We start from the raw sequence: 22,243 nt of genomic DNA, 5'->3' as shown, positions 1-22,243 counted from the left end.
ATATTTACCACAAGCCGCCGTATACAGTTCGTGTACTCCTTCCGACGCTTTTGGTAGCCACAATGCCATAACCTTTCTGCCAATCGCTACTGGTATAACCTGCAACATAATATATTATCATTAGAAAGAAAATTTGGCGTTCAAATACTTTATAAAAACTTCTCATTTGTTAATTTTATTTCTAAACAAAATAGTTTGAACAGAAATTGCTTAAAGTCTTGCCTTCTTATAGTGCTTTGCAAATTTTACTAAAGATAACATTCTTTAAAATGTTCATGAATATCAAGGAATATTTTAAAAACAGAAAAAAATACGTAACTACTTACGATTTTCAAAAAATACACAACAGATAAAATAAAACAATTTTTTTTTCAAAACTTAACAAAGTAAGAGCACACTGGCCATATTAAAAAAACAGATAACATAAGTTTTTTTTTTAAACTCACCAAAGTAAGAGCACTGGCCAGTACAAGGGATACGGAAACGAAGCCAAGTAGAGCTGTCAAACGGAGCGGGAACCACGACACGCGGACGTACGGCTCGAAACCGGCGGGGCCTTCGCGCCACATTAATGCCTGTAATTTTCGTTATTATTTTGTGATATTAAGGAATATTGGAAAAATGAAATTTACATTGTGATTGGGTTGACAAAAAAAATGTCAATTTTTTTTCGTCTACACTGCTCAGGCTGTCCGCCAACTTTGTAAATTATACATTTTTATTGCAAAAAAAAAGATTCATATATTGATGCTATTCAGGCTTCTTTTTGTTTATTCATTTATGTTAGTGTTATTTATCCCATTTTTTGTGTAGAAAATTGCATATTATTTGTCGATAGTCCCTAGCCGTAATTATTGATGTCTTCACATACCTGATGAGCCGTTTACCTACACTAGTAAAAAAAATGTGTGCGTGTACTAGTGTACACACGTAAGAAGTGAAACTTCTTTATGACGTTATTTTTCAAAAAATAATTTACTACATTCAACTTTACATAAATACGTCGAATCACCATTACCGTCTTTACCATAGGGGCACAGGGGGCCAGTGCCCAGGGCCCCCCATCGTCTGGGGGCCCCCCTGGAGGAGATGTAGGACCGACAATTTTTCTCACATAAATCTCAAAATATTTTATTAAAAAGCAATACACTTTTCTCGTTGCCAGAACGTCAGATCATTTTCAGATTTATTCGAATCAAAACATCTATGTATAGGAATAATTCGAGTGATTCGTACACCATTATAATTAACTTATCAGACATTTACTCGAATTATTTATTTACTTATTAACGTAATATAATATATTTTTACTTGAATTATTTTGGGAATTATGAAAATTAATAACAAGTCTAAGTTTACAGAATAGCATACAAGGGCGTTGTGACTTGTGACAAAACTTTAATCTCTGGGCCTCTAGACAAGTGGCAGAAACGCTAGAGAATAGAATCCGCTATTGATACTTGATATAAGCATATGACGTTTTGCTAATGTTTCGGTCACACTACCGAAGAACGACCACGACCAAAATTCCCATCCAGCCGAAATTTGGTAAAATTATTAAAAACACAATCTATACTTAATATTATAAAGCTGAAGAGTTTGTTTTTTTGTTTGAACGCGCTAATCTCGGGAACTACTGGTGCGATTTGAAAAATTATTTCGGTGCTAAATAGCCCACTTCTTTGGCAAGATTATAAGATACCAAAATCGTTGAATTACTCCATGACGTTACGGTATTGTTATGATGCGACCTTGAAATTTTACTCTCAACGCGCCTAAAGAAGTTTCACTTCAAAAATATATTAAAATTTCCCAACCTTCTGTTACTAGGAAAAAAAATTTTCTTAAAAGTCAATAGATAATATATAGGTTTTTCGTGATTTTTACCGAATCGGTAAGTTTTATCATATAACCACTTTTACCCAAATTGTAGATCATAAAATTATCTATACAAAAGAATCAATACATTATTTTCCTAAGATGTAGCTTCCTACCATTTTCTAAGATATAACGATTTATAAACTCATCCCATCCTTATAATATGCACACGTTTCTTAAATCACTTCACACCTAAATGATTTTATGATAAAACTTATCGTTTCAGTATTAATCGCGAAATCACCTATTTTTTTTTTAATTATAACCTGGAATATGTTTTTTAATTCACGTACCGGAATGACAGTTAATTTTGTATTTAATTTTTAGTAATCCTTTGAACAATTTTACTAATTTTCTGCTGAATATGAAATTTTGTAGTTTTAAAGGTCCTAGAATTTAGTGAACTCTGTTCACACCGAACCATTTCTATACGAATAGATGACAAGCGTTTTTACTTTTGCCATTTGCCTAGGCCTATGAATAAATTATGTCAATAACGCACGCAATAATTTTGATCAATATGAAACGGCTACGAAAGAAAAAATCCAGATGCTTATTAAAAAGATAAATTTGAAAAAGAGAAAGGTAATTTGAAAAGTAATTCTTAAAATATTTCTTAATTAAATTTAATTTAAGTCAACTTTGGAGCGCCATTACAGCAGCAGCGTTTCAAATGAATTATATAAAAAAAAAGGAAAAAAAGTTTCCTCAAAAGACCATATTATAATACAAGATTGGTCAGAAGTAACTTTTTTGTAAAATGTATAAAAAAAAATGTAGCAAAAATTTTACATAGCAATTTTCTCGTTTCTTATTACTTCTTTAAAGTCGAGCCAATTTAATAGGCAACATTTGACGTCTATCAATTTTATCTTCGAAGAGAGGTAACCTGCTTAAAAACATCGATTAAAGTGAATTAATCGATACGGATTTGAAACATTTGTCAATCGAATTTATTAATTTATGATGATTTTTATTCACAAGTAATCAATGCATTCGATTCTAGATGTCAGATTTCGATTTTTAGAGTAACGTCTCTGGTATTTAAAAAGAAAAAAGGTTTATTGACACAAAATTGTAGCGACGTCAGTTCTTCAATTCAGAAATTGTTTATTATGTTTAGAATGGTTTATCAGTAAAATGAAATCTTAAAATTACTTGTATCGGTCATTATTATTATAAATATGTGATCGTAATTGAAAAAAGTTAAGCAAATGTGCAGTTCTAACAAAACGAAATATCATGTTATTCTACGTTGTCGTTACTAGGTTACGTTGTTGAATTTTGTTGAACTGTCAAATGTTGCCTAATAAAATGGCTCTACTATAAGTTTCAATTTAGGGCAAAAACATATATAATTGTGGGAAAAAATTTGTATACCTAGTTTGATTTCTTTATGTTTCAAAGGGCCCCCAATTCTTGTGTGCCCAAGGGCCCCGGCATAGTCTAAGACGGCCCTGCGAATCACGCGTGGCCTACCACGCGTGATTCGACGCTTTATTATCCCTAGATAAGAAAAAGATGGCGCGTAACGGAAAAATGTTACGCGTAACGAAAAAATGTTACACTAAATTTTTTTCCAACCCCGATAAAGAAGTTTCACTTCAAAAAAATTGGTTGTATGTAAATTTGAGATGAGACGGGAGATCGGTCCGTCTCTCTCTCGTTATACCTGCGATCGCGCTCGTGAGGTTTTGGTGTGACACAAGTTTCTGAACATGTCACCCGACTAAAACAATTTTAAAAACGTTATCACGTCAAAACGTATCCGTCACCTGATGCGCAGCCCCCAGCTGGTGCGGCGGGGGCGGCGGCTGCTGGTCGGCGTGGCGGCTGGCCCCCAGCAGGTACGAGCGCAGCCCCAGCGCGCCCGCCGCGCACGCGCACCACGCGCGCAGCCCCGCCTTCAGCCACGTGCGCGTGTGCGACTGCTCCAGCAGCGCGGGCAGGATCACCTGCAACGGAGTTGAGGTTAATCAGTACATAGTATACAACAAAGTCGCTTTTAATGAGTTTTGATGCGGTTTCATTAATAGATAGTGACTCAAAAGGAAGGTTTTAATATATAATGGCTTTAAAAAAGGTGAGCGAAACCATAGATGGAAAGCTAGTTTTTGATGTGTATTTAATAGAGAGCTTATAAAACAATCAATAAATAAACAACAAGAATTAATAAGCAAAAAATTTCATTTTAAACATTCCAAAGCAATGGATTGTTGTTATGTAGGTAGAAGTAAAGTGAGTCATTTTAATAGATAACAAGTTCTAACAAATAAAATATATATTCTTTTATGCCCGCCGTTACAAGGTTATGTTGTTGAATTTTTATAAGGTGTTAAATATTGCCTATTAAAATGACTACTGACAGTAGACTATGACCGAAAAAAAAATTTATAACAAATCTTACCTGCAATAAAAGTAGTTCCAAACTCAATTCATTAACAGGCGCCTCTGTATGCACTGCAACTGCATACGGCAAGAAGCCAGGCAGCACATACTTGATCACTCGGATCGGAAGCCACAGCATGAAGAGTACTGCGGTACCAAACACCATGGCTGATACAATCAAACGCCGGATGTGCGACCATACTGGTAGATGTATCATTTCCTGAAATTAGGAAAATCTTTTATAATACAAGAAATTCTCATGTTACTGTGTTAGATACCATAACCTTCAGAAACACTTAACCAATTTCTATGACCTTTATTTTAATATTTAGTAGGACTTATTCTCTTATATCTCTTATCGTACACGAACCGCTTCAAGCAGTTGAGACCGACGGCTTGAGCCGCGACCGCGCGGTGAGCTATGGACATTCACTCACTGCCATACACGGACTGCTCGAGCCGTCGCGACCGCTTCAAGCTGCCAACTGCGCGGTTTGTAGTGACAGCTCCAGCAGTCAACGAACGACGGCTCGAGCAGTCCGTGTACGTCGCTCAGCCGTTAACTGCTCGAGCCGCCCGTGTACAGCCGCTTATTAATCCGGATAAAAAAAGGCGTTATAATTTTGAATACTAATATTATTTAAATAAAGATTTGCTGGGTCAGTTTATTTAAGACTATCTTTAATTTAGTGTATGTCCCTAGAACTTAATATGCAAGTCTTATATGTGAATCTCACACATCATATTATTATTTTATTTAATTTTTAAATATAATAATAAGCAGGAAACCAGTTTCCTTTTTATATTTTTATTTTAATGTAGAAGTGTTATACTTGTTTAAAAAAAAAACATCAGAAAAACTGTTATTATAAATGATCATGTTTTCATCTCTCTACATTTTTTATCTGTCTGCAAAATATGTTACAGGAAAAAGGTTGTAATAATAAAATAATTATATTATATTCACACATGATATATGAGGATAATTTTTCATATATATTGTTTCCTTCTACATATAATTGTAGCATACAATAATCTACATAATATGTTGCTAATGATTAGTGATTACTAAATTGTATATGTACCTATAAATTATAAAAATATTTATTACTAGCGGTCCGCCCCGGCTTCGCTCGTGGTACATATTTCGCAATAAAAGGTAGCCTATATTCTTTCTCAGGGTCTAAAGATCATCTGTGCCAAATTTCATCAAAATCGGTCCAGTAGTTTATGCGTGAAAACCATACATACATACATATTACATACATACAAACCTTTCCTCTTTATAATATTAGTATAGATATAATAATATTGATGTTTTGCATTAAAACAAAACATGTATTATGTGTCGAATAAAACACACAGCGTTGGTGAAGAAAGCTGTCTATGAATCCTATATATCTCTATGAAAAAAGGGTCACCTTACCGAATATTGATGGATCTTTCACCTCACTAGCAAGAGCGCGTCCCTAGTATGTCATCTGTCATCGCCAATTTGACATCACCTTTGAAGCGCTGTCATCTGCCTCTGCCGGCATAGCATCTTCATCAGCAAGCAGTAAACTGCAACGCTGTGTGTTTTATTCGACACATAATACATGTTTTGTTTTAATGCAAAACATCAATATTATGTGTCTTTCTAAAACACACAGCGTTGGTGAAGATGTGTTTGATATCTGCTGGTGAAGAAAGACATACAAACGCTATGTTGAAAATAAATTATCTTGTTAATATTGTAATACCTAAGAGTATTAACAACTTAAATTTCATTCCTTTCAGAATGTTAAATGAACCTCTTGTATTGTAAAATAAAGTTATATTTTAAATTCTAAAAACAATACAAGGGGGTTATGTAGCAACAACAAAAATTGTTTTTCTTTCATGTAAGAACTAACCATATATCCTCTAAATTTTAAATTATTCTCCTCAGATAATCATAAGCCAATACTAATGAACTAAGTCTTAGAACCTAAGAACTGATTTATTATTTCTCTGTATCTTTGAAACAAATCAAAGTTCAAATAATAAGATAAAAATAACATTTTAAAAATTATAACTCAAAGGAAGATCAATGTCATCAAGGATAAACAATGGAGCCTCTAAGGCTAAATACTACAGTAAATAACATCTGTATATAAAATAACTATAATACCAATGTTAACACAACTGTACCTTAAGCTTTAAGCATGTTTGTTACACATTGATCATTACTTGGATCTTAAATCAATGGAGAATGTTCACTAATTTTGATTATTAGCACTCCATATTCTCTGCCAAAAATAAAAAATACTAGTGAAAAAATTACTTCGATACGTCAATTAGTTTCCGATTTAGAAGTAAAACAAGTTGTAAACGCCCGGTGATGGTGTGACGTCACACCACAACACGCTCAATCTGGCTCACTCAGTCCGCTAGCGATCGCGCGCCCGTGCCGTCGAAATTATAATTAAATACTTTTAAAAATGTCCAATCCAAATACCAGAAAATCATGTGTTGTTCCTAAATGTAAAAATACAACTACCAATTCGCCGGATAAATTGTTTTTTATAGTTGCAAAGGACGTAAACAAAAAATGGTCAGAGGTGTAAAACCTTTGGTGTCAGAATTTTCCGTGTTCTTACATAGTACTACATATTATAATAACATATTACAAATCTGCGTAGGAGAAATAGCCTGTTCAGAACTTCTTAGCTTAATAAATTATCGCATCCCATCCAGATCGACACGCTCAAAAGACTTATTTCATATACCAACCGCCAGAACCAATATGGGTCTTCGTGTGCCTCTTCACAGAATGTCTAGTTTTTATAATACCTATATGAATGATCTTGATATATTTTCTTGTTCCTCTTCGTCTTACAAAATGAATGTAAAAAAATTGCTATTGAACATGTAAGAATGTTAATATGTAAAGATTTTGCAAATACGTAGACCTATTTACCTCCGTCTTTATGTACGCATGAAAATATTAATCAACGATTGTCTTTTGTGGTTTTTTCCTTGTCTTTCCTACTGCTGGGTGTTGGCAAAAATAATATTATATGTTCACAGTGAAACCACTATAAGGAGGCATTTTCATGTATTTTTAGTTAATAAGATTTTTTTTTGTTTTGTATATCTCTGTCTTTGGCTCTGTATGTTTTCCAATAAAGAAAATAAAATAAAATAAAATAAAAAATATTTTGAGAACATTGCAGCTGTTTTGCGTTATCCTTTGTTTTCTATACAAGTTTTAATATATACTAGACTGTGCTTCTGCTCTGCTCGTATGGGCTAGTATAGGTACTAGGTAGATGGCTAGTAAGATTTTTTCTTGTTTTAAGTTGAGAATGATATGGAGAACTATACTAAAATATAAGTTGGTCGGGGGAAGAATTAAACAAAAACAGGGTATTCCACACAAATAAAACAGGGTGTTCCACACAAATTCAAATGTCAGCAGGAAAATGAAGATAAACCTCAGAGATCAGCAGTGCAAAAACGCCATCGTATAGAATATTTTGAGAAACTATTAAATAAAGATGAAACTTTGGCATGACTGTTATTTTATTAAACGAATAATAATTACTATTATTGGACTATTAACGAAATTCGCGGACGAAAACCCATCAAAATACTGCGCAAGCTATAACACCTACTACAGCGCTGCCGACTTGATACTAAGCGCGGGTACGGCGCGTTGTGACGTGACGTCACAAGCGGTCACGTGACTTTAGCGGGACTCGATATTTTTCGAAACTTTGAATGCGTATAAAATCAAAACTACTTGGTATTTTTGAATACGACAAAAACTAGTGTATTTGTATGCATACAGGCTTTACTGAGACACAATTTCAAGGGATTTGGCATACCTAGTAACATTCTTCATTACAATTAATTAAATAATTAATTAAACAGTTTAAGGTTACCTTAAAGTAAACCAGACTCACTGGCACTGGCTAAATTGACTGATTGACAGTAAAACTTTATAAAGGACTGTATGGTCCTTCCATTGCCTCAACAGGTTGGTGCCCTTACCACCTTCTTGAAGCCACTGCTGGACAGGGTTGCTACTGTCTTTAAGATCTGGAAGGACCTTATCTAGCCAGACATAAAGGTTTGTGTTGCAAGCTTAAAGGGTCCGCCCCTCTATAGATAAGAATCAATTATCTACTTTTAAGACTGAAAATCAGTCCTTTGTTACTTGAACCAACCTTTCCACATGGGTCACTGGGCATATTTATGTGTCTGGTTGTCCTCACAACCGACCCCTGATGGATAATATGTTGTTGTCTCCATTTTATATCCAAATTCAGGTCAGGTTATAATCTTATTTTGCTGCGATAAAAAACTCTATTTTGAGATCTTCAGAAGTCATGTTCATGTCATGAGCTTCTTGGCCTGACCCCAGTAATAGCATAAGAGCTCCTGAGAGAATAGGGTCAGCATGCTTATGATAGACCTAGGCTAATTAAAATTAATTAATTTAATTTAATTAGCTAAATAGAATCTCTGTGTACTAGATTACATGCATTCTTCTTTTTTTTTTTTTTGCATTATGAAAGTCACCTCCTGCTTGGAGGATCATATGTTGGCACTGTGGAGGGGCACCACTACCTAACTGCTCTTTCTCCTTTGCTCTACAATGGGCTTTTTTCTCCCCCCCCCCCCCTTTTCTGACTGAGCAGTTGGGGGGTAAGGCCATTCACCAATGGTCTGAGTGCTCCTGACTTCCGGGTCAATAACCATATATAACCATAATAGTCAATAACCATAAGCCATCTTTAGGCGCTTGACATCGAGTTGCGGAGAAATGCCCGTATATTATTATTATTTATTATATTAACCATAAGCCACCCTTGGGTGCTATGTATCTGCCCGGGTCCCGGGGTGCGAGGTGCGCTAGTACACTTGGAGGATTATCCTTGGAAGGGAATATTCAGCCTAGGCGTCAGCTCCATCAACGACTGCAGATGTCGCATAATTCGAAGCAGGCTTTGGCAAATATGCCCTGGCACTAAAGCACCTCTTTGGATAGCGGAATGGACCATATCAGGAGCCTCCGAAATATATTTCCTGTTGTACAAGGTAGGAGAAGCCACTCCGGTACAGGTAGATTTCTTGAGAGGCAATCTAAATCAAAAGCCATTTAGGCGTCCTGGAAGCGTGCCAAGAGTTATTCTCAACTTCTCATCTAGGTACAGTTACTCAGTTGTGAGGGCTAAGAGAGTTAGCAACCTTTGTATGTGGGCGACCAAAGTCTGATTGGTTGCTTGGGCTACAGGATGTGCGCCCCTTTCAATCTACTCAGAAGCATTTTTATTGCATACCTATGGTACACTACATATAAGTCAGAAATTCTAAGGCCAAGTCCCCTGCTTCCCTCTCCATTTCTCTGACAGGTAAGTACTGTTCAGATGTCCTACTCAGCCCGCATCCGCGGTATCTGTAGTTAGGAAGTGACAAACTTGTTCTTTTACAAAGACTATGACATTTCTGTGTATGTTGTCTTTTCCACAGCTCGTAAGTCTTGTGTAGCATGTAGAGGGAAAGCCTTTCTCTCTTGGTCTGCTGTGCGCGAAACTCTAGAGAAATACCTGGAGGCGACAACTGTACAGTCCTCTCAGTGTTAGATGTCTAGAACTGTCTGCAACTCTTATTTAGTGCAAGACATGGTCCTCTTAATGACTACCACAGTATGCTCTATCTTTGAAGCTTTTGGGACTAGCAATAACACAGACATTTCTATACTATCACACATGAGGCACAAGTATCCAGGTTTACAATGTACATTTTGTAATTGATGTGCCAAACCTGCTTTCCCAAAATCTCTATGGTCTCCGGGACCTGTAAAGTTAATTGGAACAATCCTTGTAGACAAAAAGATAATTGTCTAACTAGAAGGCTGTGGCTCATTCTGTGGCTTTACTAAAATCTCCATGGTCTCCGAGACCTGTGAAGTTAAATTGGATTAGTCATGGTAGACCCAAAAGATAATTGTCCAACTAAACCAGAAGGCAATGGACTTTATGTGGCTGTAGTGCCAATCAAGCTTTTCCAAAATCCTCACAGTCTACAAGACCTGTGAAGTTAATTTTGTAACGGTCTCAATAGACCAAAGAGGGCACCTCTAGCTTGTAGGGTCTCCGCGACCATTTGAAATGGCTGCAATAGGCAGGCAGAAAATAGGCCAATGATGCCTGATTGTACAAGCCAATCCTGGCCTTGGAAGAATCTCATTACTGTTACCAATGATGTCTAATTTTACAAGCCAATCCTGGCTTTGTAAAAATTTAATTACCGTTATAACCTGTGATATGTATCAAAATTACCTGGTTAATACCTAGGTGTTTAGGTGTCTCAGATTGAATATCAACCTGGCGGAGCCATCAGCTCTTATTGCCAGAAGCATATCTGAATGTAAGTATGGCATATATTTTTCTGTGTCTTTCTGGACACTCAGTTCTTTCAGCATAACCATACTAAGCTAATCATGGCTAAGGACGCCTTGTACATATTTTCAGTACATATTTTTGTAGAAGATACAAATAAAAAATACAAAGATTTTGGTTACTTTACTGTTGATATTATAAAAATTTTATCACGCCTGAGTGTTAATTTTAAGGCAAGCTCTTTCACTTAAGTAAGAAAGGAACTAGATAAACATCATTATCATCGGTAACATTATAAGCAAGAATGATATCATTCAACTGTTCGGGGATATGGTAAATATGGGTCCTTGATGATGATAACGTATATAAACATATCTACATCTCCTAATATGCAATGTCTATTTCTTATGATTTTTCAATACTTATTCAAATAAGTACCCATAGAATCAAAGCTTATTCTGGTATCAATTGACTATGAAAACACGCTCTTTATGTTAAGAATTATTTACCATAAACTAGGTAATCTCAACTTGTAGTAATCAGTACCTCATACTGAAAATTGTGTGAGACCGTTGTTCACATTATACATTCTATATCATATCTTAAGTAATGTAAAATCTATATGTGACATGTTTGATACATGATAGATATGTAAATTATATTATAATAGTTAATTAACAATTTCTTCTCTTTAGAATATTGTGATAGACAGGTTTTGTACCTATCTAAAATATAAGTACCTCTTAATTGTTTTGAACTAATTGTGTAGTAGTGGGCACTAAGTAGTAGGTACTCACTTTTGTTGAGGTAGTTACAATTGAATGGTCAAAGTGATTGAGATACCTCACTACCTGCTGCTGGGGCTCGTTAGTCATAGGGGATCACGGTTGATTCCATAAACCTAAGTACCTTCTACCTAGGTAGCCTAACGATATCTCACAATTCCGGTTAAAAGCAATACTTGACACAGTAACCAATGTGCCTGTGTATGATAAATAAACCCGATGATAATATAGCGATCTCACTATAGGCATGCATTGTGTTTTATTATTAATTACCTACATCTAAATATTGAAGTATTTGTGTCAAATACTGTGAAAATATGTATGCCACTTGTTGCATGGAATTCTATGCACGAGTCCGGACATGTTATGACAAGTCTGATTGTACTTACGGAATTTCTCGTCTCCCGGTCTCTTGGGCAGTGACGAACCATTGCTTCTCTCGTCCTCCGAGGACGAAAAAGAGTTCCCGCCACTATTATACATACCAAAGCACCGGTTTTCGAATTTTCTTCCGACAACGTGGTCTTTTGTGTTTCATATTGGAACTAATTCCGTTCCTAAACCAATTACTACTAAAATTTAACGCTTTATGTGTTTTATTCAGGTAAAAGTAACTTAATCTGATCACTTTTACTAGAGATAAATACTAATTATATTCTGCGCGATGTTATTGCGCACGAATTCATAAACGCTATGCCGGCAGAGGCAGATGACAGCGCTTCAAAGGTGATGTCAAATTGGCGATGACAGATGACATACTAGGGACGCGCTCTTGCTAGTGAGGTGAAAGATCCATCAATATTCGGTAAGGTGACCCTTTTTTCATAGAGATATATAGGATTCATAGACAGCTTTCTTCACCAACGCTGTGTGTTTTAGAAAGACACATAATAATATATTTAGTTACATGAACCATAAATACTTAAATCATTCAAAACAAACATGTTAAAGTAATGATAAATTTAAATGAAACTGAGATAATAACAATGCACTTTTTCTTTATCTACTTATATATTTGTCACATAATTTATATATAGTGATAGTAAAAAATACTGATATTTTATGGGACACACAATCAAATAAAAAGATTGTAATACATATTAATAAGAATACTTGTTTACTCTTCTTAAGATTTAGTTGTATGATAATTTATTTTATTAAGAACCACGTATAATAGATAATTTATTTTATTAAGAACCACGTGTACCACGGGCGAAGCCGGGTCGGACCGCTAGCGGTCCGACCCGGCTTCGCCCGTGGTACATAATATTTACGTTTTCTCTACATAAGAACCATCCTTGTACTTCAAGGAATATAATAAAAAAAGAATTATCGAAATCGGTTCAGCCGTTCTCGAGTTATGCACTTACCAACACATTTTGCGATTCATTTTTATATATAAGAGATTATGTCTCTACAATATATGACATACTTTACTATGAAAATTGATAAAGATATGGCAAAACTTGATTGTATTCTTATTTCTTCTAATACAGAATTTTTTTTTACATGTTCAGGTCAACATAACATGTTTATTAAGCTGTTGCATAGCTTCTTTCGCGGGCCTTGAGCGCGGGGACCGAATCCAGAAATTTAGTAACGAAAAACCTCACGCTCCCCACTCCGACGGGCGCGGAGGTGTGGCTTGAAGGCATAGCATGCAATAGCTTTACCGCGGCAGTCCCCGAGTGCCACACGTCTTTTTTTCATCCTATTAAGTAAAGAAAATATTTTTTTCTAATTGCTCACCTGAACAGGACTAAAGTCAGGATCATTCAAGTTCTTCAAGAACCAAAGTACACCAGGGCGCAGCACTTCTCTCAATAGCAATATGAAAGATGCAAAATAGTACACATAGACCATGCCTACAAGCCAGTGTATGAACATTAGAGTCCACGGAGCAGCATGGAGACTCGTCTCCCTGTCTTTTAATGTTGCGTCAAACATTGACAGGGAACAGAGGTCCAACCACCACCCACATACTAGAGGAATAACGCCAATCTGAAATATTTATTTGCTTAAGTTTGTAGTTTAGCAGCAATCATCTAAGTAGATGTAAAAGTTACAATATTATGGTGATAAAAATGGTTTGTTGCACCTCTTAATTTCTTCTTATGTTAGAATCTGTAAACATTAATTAGTAATAGTAAAGTGCCAAAAGAAATGACTTACTAACATGGGCGTAGCCAGCCATGGGCACAGGGTGGGGCAAAAAAAAACCCGGCCAAGTGCGAGTCGGACTCGCGCAACAAGGGCTCCGAATAAACCTACTTTTTATTATGTTGTAACTCTAAAATGTATGTTTTAGCAATTTTTCCTTTATCTGTGCTATAAGACATTGCTTTTAACCAAATTTCAAGACTCTGTGTTCACGGGAAGTACAATGTAGGTTTTGATTCCCTTGCGAATGTCGAAATTTCCGATAATTTGCAGCATAAAACGGCTGTATCTTTTGATTGCGTAGGCTTATAAGTTTGATTTTTTCACAGCTTTAAGAGACCGTAAACTTGAGTATTCGATATAAATTTCAGCTTGATACATCCACGCGTTCTTGAGAAAAAGGGTGTTGACAGACAAACAGACAGGCAGACTTTGTTGTCCGTCTGTCTAAAAATACCTTTTTTTTCAAGAACGCATGGCGGTATCAATCTGAAATAATAATGAATAAAACAACACAAACAAAAGATACAGCCGTATAAGTTGCAAATTTCATCCCTATATTATGTAGTTTATCTTTCTAATACGATTATGTTAAGATTCCTTTTTACCATAAAATATAGGTAGACATGTTTAGTACATGTCTATGTAGTTAAATGGAAAAATAAACCATTTCAAATGGTAGACATAACTCAGTAAATACCTTGCACTTCCGATCCAATTTCATGTTTGTTTTAGGTTAATGGTCACTTATTGACCATAAAAACACAAAATGCTGACAAATCCAGGTGGAGCTTTGCTCGCAATCTTATAGTTTTTGACCGATATCTCGAAAACTATCTACTTTAGGGCAAAAGTTACTTCGACTTTTTAGTAGAAAGTAAAATTTCGCATCTTTTATACTCTGTAAACTTTTTTGTAAAACTTACTATTTACGGTTTATGGCCTATTTAATGAACCAGTTTTTCGTTAAAATAAGTATGTAGGTACATAGTTTTTAGATCACTTTATTCTCTACAACTTTTGTTTGAATTTTTTTTTTAGTGCACATATTTTTTGAGTTGTTCTACGTATAATGTAGAAATGCCGCCGCTCGGCGGGTGACGTGGCAGGCCAAAAGTTTTTTTACGGATGTAATGAAAACGAAGAAGAAATTTCCAATGCATGCAAAATTTTTGATTTTTTTTAAGTACATATATACAAAAAAATTTAATACATTTTTTTAAATATTTTCCTTTCATTTTCTTTTATTTTATTCTTGCATCCGAATATAAAATAACTACTCAATATTATTTAGTTGTACGAAATATATACGAAACATACATAAGTACCTTGAAATTTTCTATTTTTCGCCAATCGTTAAATAACTCAAAAAGCATTAGAAAAAAGTTTCAAATAAAGTAATCTTAATAAATGGATAATGCATATGTATATATATATATATATATATATATATATATATATATATATATATATATATATATCTATACATATAATAAAATCGTAGGAAAGTCAAAACTGTACATTGAATATTTTTTTAAAAGAATACATAATCCATGATCTATAATCGATATAGAAGCCAAAAACATAGTTTTTAGAATTTTTGTCTGTTTGTCTGTTTGTCTGTTTGTCTGTTTGTCTGTATGTTTGTCCAGGCTAATCTCGAAAAGTACTGCATAGATTGACTTCAAATTTTGCATGAATATTACTAACAGGTCGGGTGAGGCTTTTTTAAACATATTATCATGCTATCACCTCCGGGGGAGGAGCTGTGAACCTTTTTTTTTCTTACGTATTCCGTGTATTACGACAGCGTACAATCTAAAGACTCATGTTTAAATGTTGGTTTCGGGTAAGCCATGCTATTATCTAGGTTTACACAATAAAAACTATGTCATTTACGTAATTTGGGCAGAGAATCAGTTTAATGAATTTATTAGTATACAAATTTGAAACAGCGCCATCTATGAGATTTCGTAAAAATCAAATCAATTTACATGTTAACACTACTGAACACAATGTTAAAAATTAATAATTTAAATATAATTATGTTATTTATTTATTTAACTCTTTAACCCATATCTTCCCTTCCCTATAAGGTGCGCTTATAATTCGTGTGAATATACTACATTTTTAAAAGTGAGGGTAGATGTTTATTATTTTAAGTTAAACTAGACACCATTACAGTTAATCTAATATTGATTGTGTTCATTGGTTACATTTTTAAAAATCTTCGTGTTTTAAAAATTCGATAACGAGGCGGGACTCGAACCAGCATTCTTTAGTGGTCGAATTTTTTCTATTCTTTATAAATTTATTGTTTATGAATTTATATTTATAAACAATACAATAATACAAACAGGTTAGTTCGTTGATAATTATTATTCCTTCATCATTTACATGTTGTAAGTAAAAATTTACTTTGACTGTTAATACTTTTGTTCAGTATTTACCTGTATGATTATTGCTTGGTAATTAATATATTTTCATGTCGTATACCTAATTAAAAACATAAGTTTGATGTGAAACTAGCTGGATTTATTTTTACACACTCACAGTCTTATATTTTGTGTTAATGTTAAAATAGTATTTATAGTGTAAATCATAATATTTTTTCACAATTAAAAATATTTCCTTTTTTTTATGGTGTTGGCATCGAATTAAACCGCGCTGTCGTTTCGTTCACAAAAAGTGAAGTTATGAGGACCGAATATGTAGCCGCCTCAACTTACGGAAACGAGAGTAACCTGTGTTGTCTGTTAGTTATTGTATAGTCGAATTTAACGTTACATGGAAATTGGCATCTAATTATATGAATAATACTTATATTAAATCTGTAGAGGTCAATTCTGTACATGAAATATATTTCCTAAATAACTATCACGAGGTGATTAGGGATCGACACTGACGCCAAAAATTTTTGTCCGTCTGTCTGTCTGTATAACCGTTATAGAAACAAAAACTACTCGACGGATTTAAACGAAACTTGGTACAATTATTAGTATGAAAGAAATGTTCTCCATATTATATAAAAAATATCTCCCGACATCATAATTAATGTCTATCTTTTATGGTTGAGCTTAGGAGTTCAAAGCTTTCTGATTATATTTGTCTACTAGCTGTGCCCGCGACTTCGTCCGCGTGGAATAGTGACTATGGGACCTATGACCATGGGCTCAGGGTGGGGCAACAATAATTGTTTTTATTTTCATGCTTCCACTCCCACGCCCACTCCCAGGCCCACGCCAACGCCCACGCCCACTCCCCTTCACAATTGGTACCTACCAGATCAAAGCCAGGGTAAGCGCCCCACCCAGCCCCACCGTGGCTACGCCCATGCTGAATTACTACTTAACATACAATTATTGAGTAAATACGTACTACCATAAATAATTAAAAGAATTGTTATTAAAATTTCTTACTAAACTGAGCTAAAAAACTTACGTACCAACTTATTAAAGAAAATCAAGAAATGAAATGCTTAACCTATACCAAATAGTTACTACATAATATTGTAATTAAAAATTATGATTAGTATATAATATCGAAAATCAAAAAATAAATGCCTAACTAATTCTACGTAAAATTTCTTTTAAATTATGTCATATTATTTTTTAGGAACCAGGGGGGAGAGGAGCAAATTCTATTTCCTTCCTTTCTTAAATGGATGTTTTTAATAATGTATGGTGTAGCCACTGATCAGCTTAATCGATACTCAATTTTTATCAAATCCAGCAACAAATCCAAATTAGATGTTTCCTGTCTCACGCACGTAACTAAAGGCTGAAGAGAGAGAGAGGGAGCACGTAACTTAACCGTTTAGACGAAGAAAAGTGTATAGAAAAAGGAATAAATAATTTCATAAACTTCCCAACGATCTTTAAAAATAAATTATTATATCATTTTTTTCATTCCCACTTTTACCCCTATGTAGGTATAATAAGTGGATGAACCGATTTCGATACAATTTATCTAAGAACCAGCGTCAGAAAATATGCTGCCTAACAAAAAAAAAGCCGCATCTAATTCGGTTTACCTGTTAGCCAGCTACGGTGCCATAGACAGACACACACATACACACACACAGAAATACATAGCAGTCAAACACATAACACCCGTCTTTTTGCGTCGGGGGTTAAAAATATAATACGACATAATTTAAAGGACATTTTGTGTGGAAAATTTACCTATTAGAAGTAACCATAATGTTAATTTGACCCCGCCCCCCCTACTACCTCAGCTTACCCCCAAACCCTTGGGGAATTTTGATATGATTATCTGGACATGTAAAGGAATAACTGTAGCGTATAACAGATAAATTACGTTTTATCGTACACTGTACAGTGTACAATAGAATGCCTTAGCAAATGTTCGCCGTGATTACTTATAAATTGTCATAACTTTTTTATTTATGAACCGATTGACATGAAATAAACACTAACTGTTAAATGAAGATTACCACAATACATTAGTGAAAACCGCATCTAAATCGGATAAGCCGTTTCTGAGATTAGCGTGCACAAACATACAGACAAACAGACAAAAAAATTTTTAACTACAGTTTTGGGTTCAAGATCGATTTAATAATAACACCTGCTAATTTTTTTCTACATATTTTCATTGTACAGACATCGCTTTTCCACAATTTTATTATATGTATTGATGATGATGATGATTGATGATTATAACACTCTCAGTCCGTTTTAACTTAATTTTTATTTACTCGCATCAGTGCCACCTAAAAAATCTTTATATCGAAATTCGAGCAAAGCTAAGAAAATGAGAAATAAGAGTTCTCAAGGATCGTTAGAGGTAAGAGGCTTACTATTGACCGAAAACAACATATTGTGTTATGCCGAGAACCTGAAACCGCTTCACAACGAGAATTGCGGCTCACAGCTAACCGCGAACGGCATGTACTATCCTGTGAGACCGAAACCTTCACTGAGAGGGTATAACGTCTCACAGCTGATCGCAAATGGCATATTTTATCTCGATAATCTGAAACTTTTATTCAATATGAAGACCGATTGACAAATGATAGGGTGCACCATAATATTATTCGATCTCTTGAAGATGAACATGAGCATAAGCAATGACTAGAGTAGGGACGCGAATATTACCATTATTTGAGACAAGTACGATTAATAAGTTTGTTTAATGAAAGATTAAGAATTGAAACTATTTGGTCTCTTGAAACGGACGAATAGCGAGAGGCCCGTCATACTGTAGACAGATTTCGACAGTCTTAATGACTTAAGAGGTAAACATAGAAGATCAATCTACGAATTCGGTGGTGTGGTCCGACAAATATAAAAGTGGGTTTGCTTATAACCTCACAATTGATTACAGATCATCTTCTGTATAGGCGATATTAACGTAGTATGTTCTTTTTGTAATGCTTTAAAGAGGAGTAAGGAGTCGGCTTTCGTTTGAAGATACACCAGAACCTTTGAAATCACTACTTTTAGAGGAACATGTGCAATCTAAACAGTTCTTAGACAATATTCGCTCTTATAGTAGTGCGTTTTAAATGATCCTTTGGTGCTCAACAATTATCAGAGGATCCTTTCATGCTTACTTTTAAGATACAAGGTCAAGTTTATCATTTGATAGGATCCCTTTTGCCTGAAGGCCAACCTAAGTTTCTTCAAATATATTTTGTATTCGACTACAACGAATAGTCGAATACAAGAAATCAATATTTCTCGAATTTAAAATATTACAATTTTTCCTACAGTAGGGCGACGAATGTATTTTCGCATAGTAACGGAGGGGAACTCGCGGGGGGTCAAGTGATGCGGGCCACGTACCACAAACATGCTTAGTTTGTTGTACCGAGCGCGAAAGAAAGTCATCGTGTTTTTAGTAAAATTACTATGTAAACTAACGTAATTTAATACTTAGGTACATATTATACAGGGTGTAATCGTTAACCCGGCGTCTGTATGGTAGAAAATTGTTACACCGACTGTCAAGTGGGTCAAAATTACCCTGAAATGTAGAAGCCTTTATTTTGTTGAACTTTAAATATATAATAAATATATGAGTATATTTTAGTTAGAACACTAATTTTAAGGTTATGCAGCAGAAATAAAAGGCAATTTAACTAATCGTAGCATCTTTGTTTGAGTTATGAAAAAACATACAAAAATAATCAACAAAAATAGACATCCTCAGTCTCGTTACTATAAAATAACATAAATGTTCACTTATAATCTTACAATTATCGTTTTGGTGTAGTTGAAAACGAGATCTTTCAAACTTAAATCAAAATAAAAATAAAACAGTCCTAAGTTAGTCTCATTCTTGCAACATATCACAGCACTCTTTGCAGTACGGAACAATATGTTCGGGACAAATAAACTTGTGACAGTTTGTGCATGTATGCGTCGTTTTGCGATCTTTTTTGGCTGGGCAAACTTGACACCTTTTCCGTACACCTTGTTCTTTTGCAGGTGGCTCCTCAGATGGTTCTCCAAGAAAATCTCTGATTCTCTTTCGCGTTTCTCTCGGCAACTGCACGACGTCTTGGCGAGTATTCAAGTGGTTATTTACGAGAGCAAGGCCTAACTTTTTGAGGAATTGGCGCCGTTTTACAATTTGATTATTATTTTTATTCTTCAGCAATCTATTTCTGATAAAGCCGACTTGGCTTGTGGCTGTACTCCTGGAGGCACTGTAATAATATTTTCCATTCTTGTACGTCTATTTTGACGAAAAGGTTGCTTTTGCCACTTAGTTCCGTCTTTGCCAACATAATATTGTGATCTTTGTACCTGTAGTTCACTTAGAGGTGTATCATCTTTGTCACTGCTAGAAGGCGCCTGTTCTGTGTCAGTCTCTTGACTTTGAACACTGACACGATCCTGATCTTCCTCGCTTTCTGACGAAATTCCACTTTTCTGAATCAGATTGCTCTAAAATTGCTAAAATACGCTGCCGCTCACATTCATCACGATCCATTTTAAATTATAACCTACAAATAACAGAATACGGAAATTATAATCTTTTTATACTAACTACTAAAATGGCGCATAATTGTTACATTGACTGTATAGTTGGGTCATATTTACCTTTTTGACGTTTGCGCACGTGTAACTCCCGGTGCAGTCGCACGACAACTAAACTGTGGCATAAAACAAGAAAGGTGATGTCTTAACTCCAGCTACTGAGAAGTACGGCAACGTAGCGTTCGATTCTTAAAAGATACAAACAATTGAAAATTGCGCGGGTCATATTGACCCAACCATACAGACGCCGGGTTAAGTGTGCACAGGCGATTTTTCCGTAAGTATTACAGATAACAAAAAAACTTTAAACTGATATCGAAAGTACTTAACCTAATGAGTAAAATGGCCGTAATAAATTTTTAAAAATAAATCGAGAAATATCAAAAAGATTATCTTTAAACCCTCACATACATTAAGTATGAAATATGAATATCCCATATACATTTAATATGAAAGATTTTAGCTTTATTTTTCTTTTTTGGTTTTCTGCTTTAATTACTTCGCAAATTTGAAGTGGCATTTTCCACACTTTTTCCGGATATTTTCACGCATTTTCCGGATATTTCCCGGGAATTTTCCGAGCATTTTCCGGGCATTTTCCAGACATTTTCCGGGGATTTTCCGAGCATTTCCCGGGGATTTTCCGGATGTTTTCCAGACATTTTCCGGACATTTCTCTGGCATTTTCCGGGGATTTTCCAGACATTTTCCGGGGATTTTCCCACGGTTTTTCCGGAAATTTCCACGCATTTTCCGAGCATTTCCCAGGCATTTTCCGGTTATTTTCCGGGAATTTCCCAGGCTTCTCCGGGGATTTTCCGAGCATTTCCCGGGGATTTTCTGGATGTTTTCCAGACAATTTCCGGACATTTCCTTGGCATTTTCCGGGGATTTTCCAGACATTTTCCGGGGATTTTCCGAGCATTTCCCGGGGATTTTCCGGATGTTTTCCAGAAATTTTCCGGACATTTCCCTGGCATTTTCCGGGGATTTTCCAGACATTTTCCGGGGATTTTCCGAGCATTTCCCGGGGATTTTCCGGATGTTTTCCAGACAGTTTCCGGACATTTCTCTGGCATTTTCCGGGGATTTTCCAGACATTTTCCGGGGATTTTCCCACGGTTTTTCCGGAAATTTCCACGCATTTTCCGAGCATTTCCCAGGCATTTTCCGGTTATTTTCCGGGAATTTCCCAGGCTTTTCCGGGGATTTTCCGAGCACTTTCCGGACATTTCCCTGGCATTTCCGGGGATTTTCCAGACATTTCCCGGGGATCTTCCGAGCATTTCCCGGATATTTTCCGGACATTTTCACGCATTTTCCGAGCATTTCCCAGGCATTTTCCGGTTATTTTCCGGGAATTTCCCAGGCTTTTCCGGGGATTTTCCGAGCATTTCCTGGGGATTTTCCAGACATTTACAAAAAAAGAAAAAGAAAGCTAAAATCTTTCATATTAAATGTAGGGTGTACTTATATGGGATATTCATATTTCATACTTAATGTATGGGAGGGTTTAAACTTTAAAGATAATTTTTTTGATATTTCTCGATTTATTTTTAAAAATTTATTACCGCCATTTTACTCATTAGGTTAAGTACTTTCGATATCAGTTTAAAGTTTTTTGTTATCTGTGATACTTACGGAAAAATCG

The 22,243-nt window shown here is 35.2% G+C and overlaps 1 protein-coding gene and 1 long non-coding RNA gene across 2 annotated transcripts in view; both read right to left on the bottom strand.

Moving 5' to 3' along the window:
• The window catches only part of LOC149904166 (E3 ubiquitin-protein ligase MARCHF6), a 28,702-nt gene that overhangs the window by 3,773 nt on the left and 2,686 nt on the right, over window positions 1-22,243 (bottom strand). The window contains exons 3-7 of the mRNA XM_090107670.1: window positions 13,172-13,423; window positions 4,286-4,486; window positions 3,654-3,833; window positions 447-575; window positions 9-99 (exon numbers count right to left, since the gene is read on the bottom strand). Of these exons, the coding sequence (XP_089963796.1) occupies window positions 9-99; window positions 447-575; window positions 3,654-3,833; window positions 4,286-4,486; window positions 13,172-13,423 (853 nt within the window). The remainder of the gene's footprint in view (window positions 1-8; window positions 100-446; window positions 576-3,653; window positions 3,834-4,285; window positions 4,487-13,171; window positions 13,424-22,243) is intronic.
• Window positions 19,520-20,755, bottom strand: LOC149904167 (uncharacterized). The gene is made up of 2 exons (XR_016457327.1): window positions 20,656-20,755; window positions 19,520-20,558 (listed from the first exon to the last, which is right to left on the bottom strand). It is a non-coding gene; the product is annotated as an uncharacterized LOC149904167 (long non-coding RNA).

The sequence above is a fragment of the Colias eurytheme genome, chromosome 12 (assembly GCF_061535395.1).
Source record: "Colias eurytheme isolate Ceu_HAF_F1 chromosome 12, ilColEury1 Martin Lab GWU primary, whole genome shotgun sequence".
In the NCBI taxonomy this organism is placed as follows: domain Eukaryota; kingdom Metazoa; phylum Arthropoda; class Insecta; order Lepidoptera; family Pieridae; genus Colias; species Colias eurytheme.
This window is presented reverse-complemented; position numbering and strand designations above follow the sequence as displayed.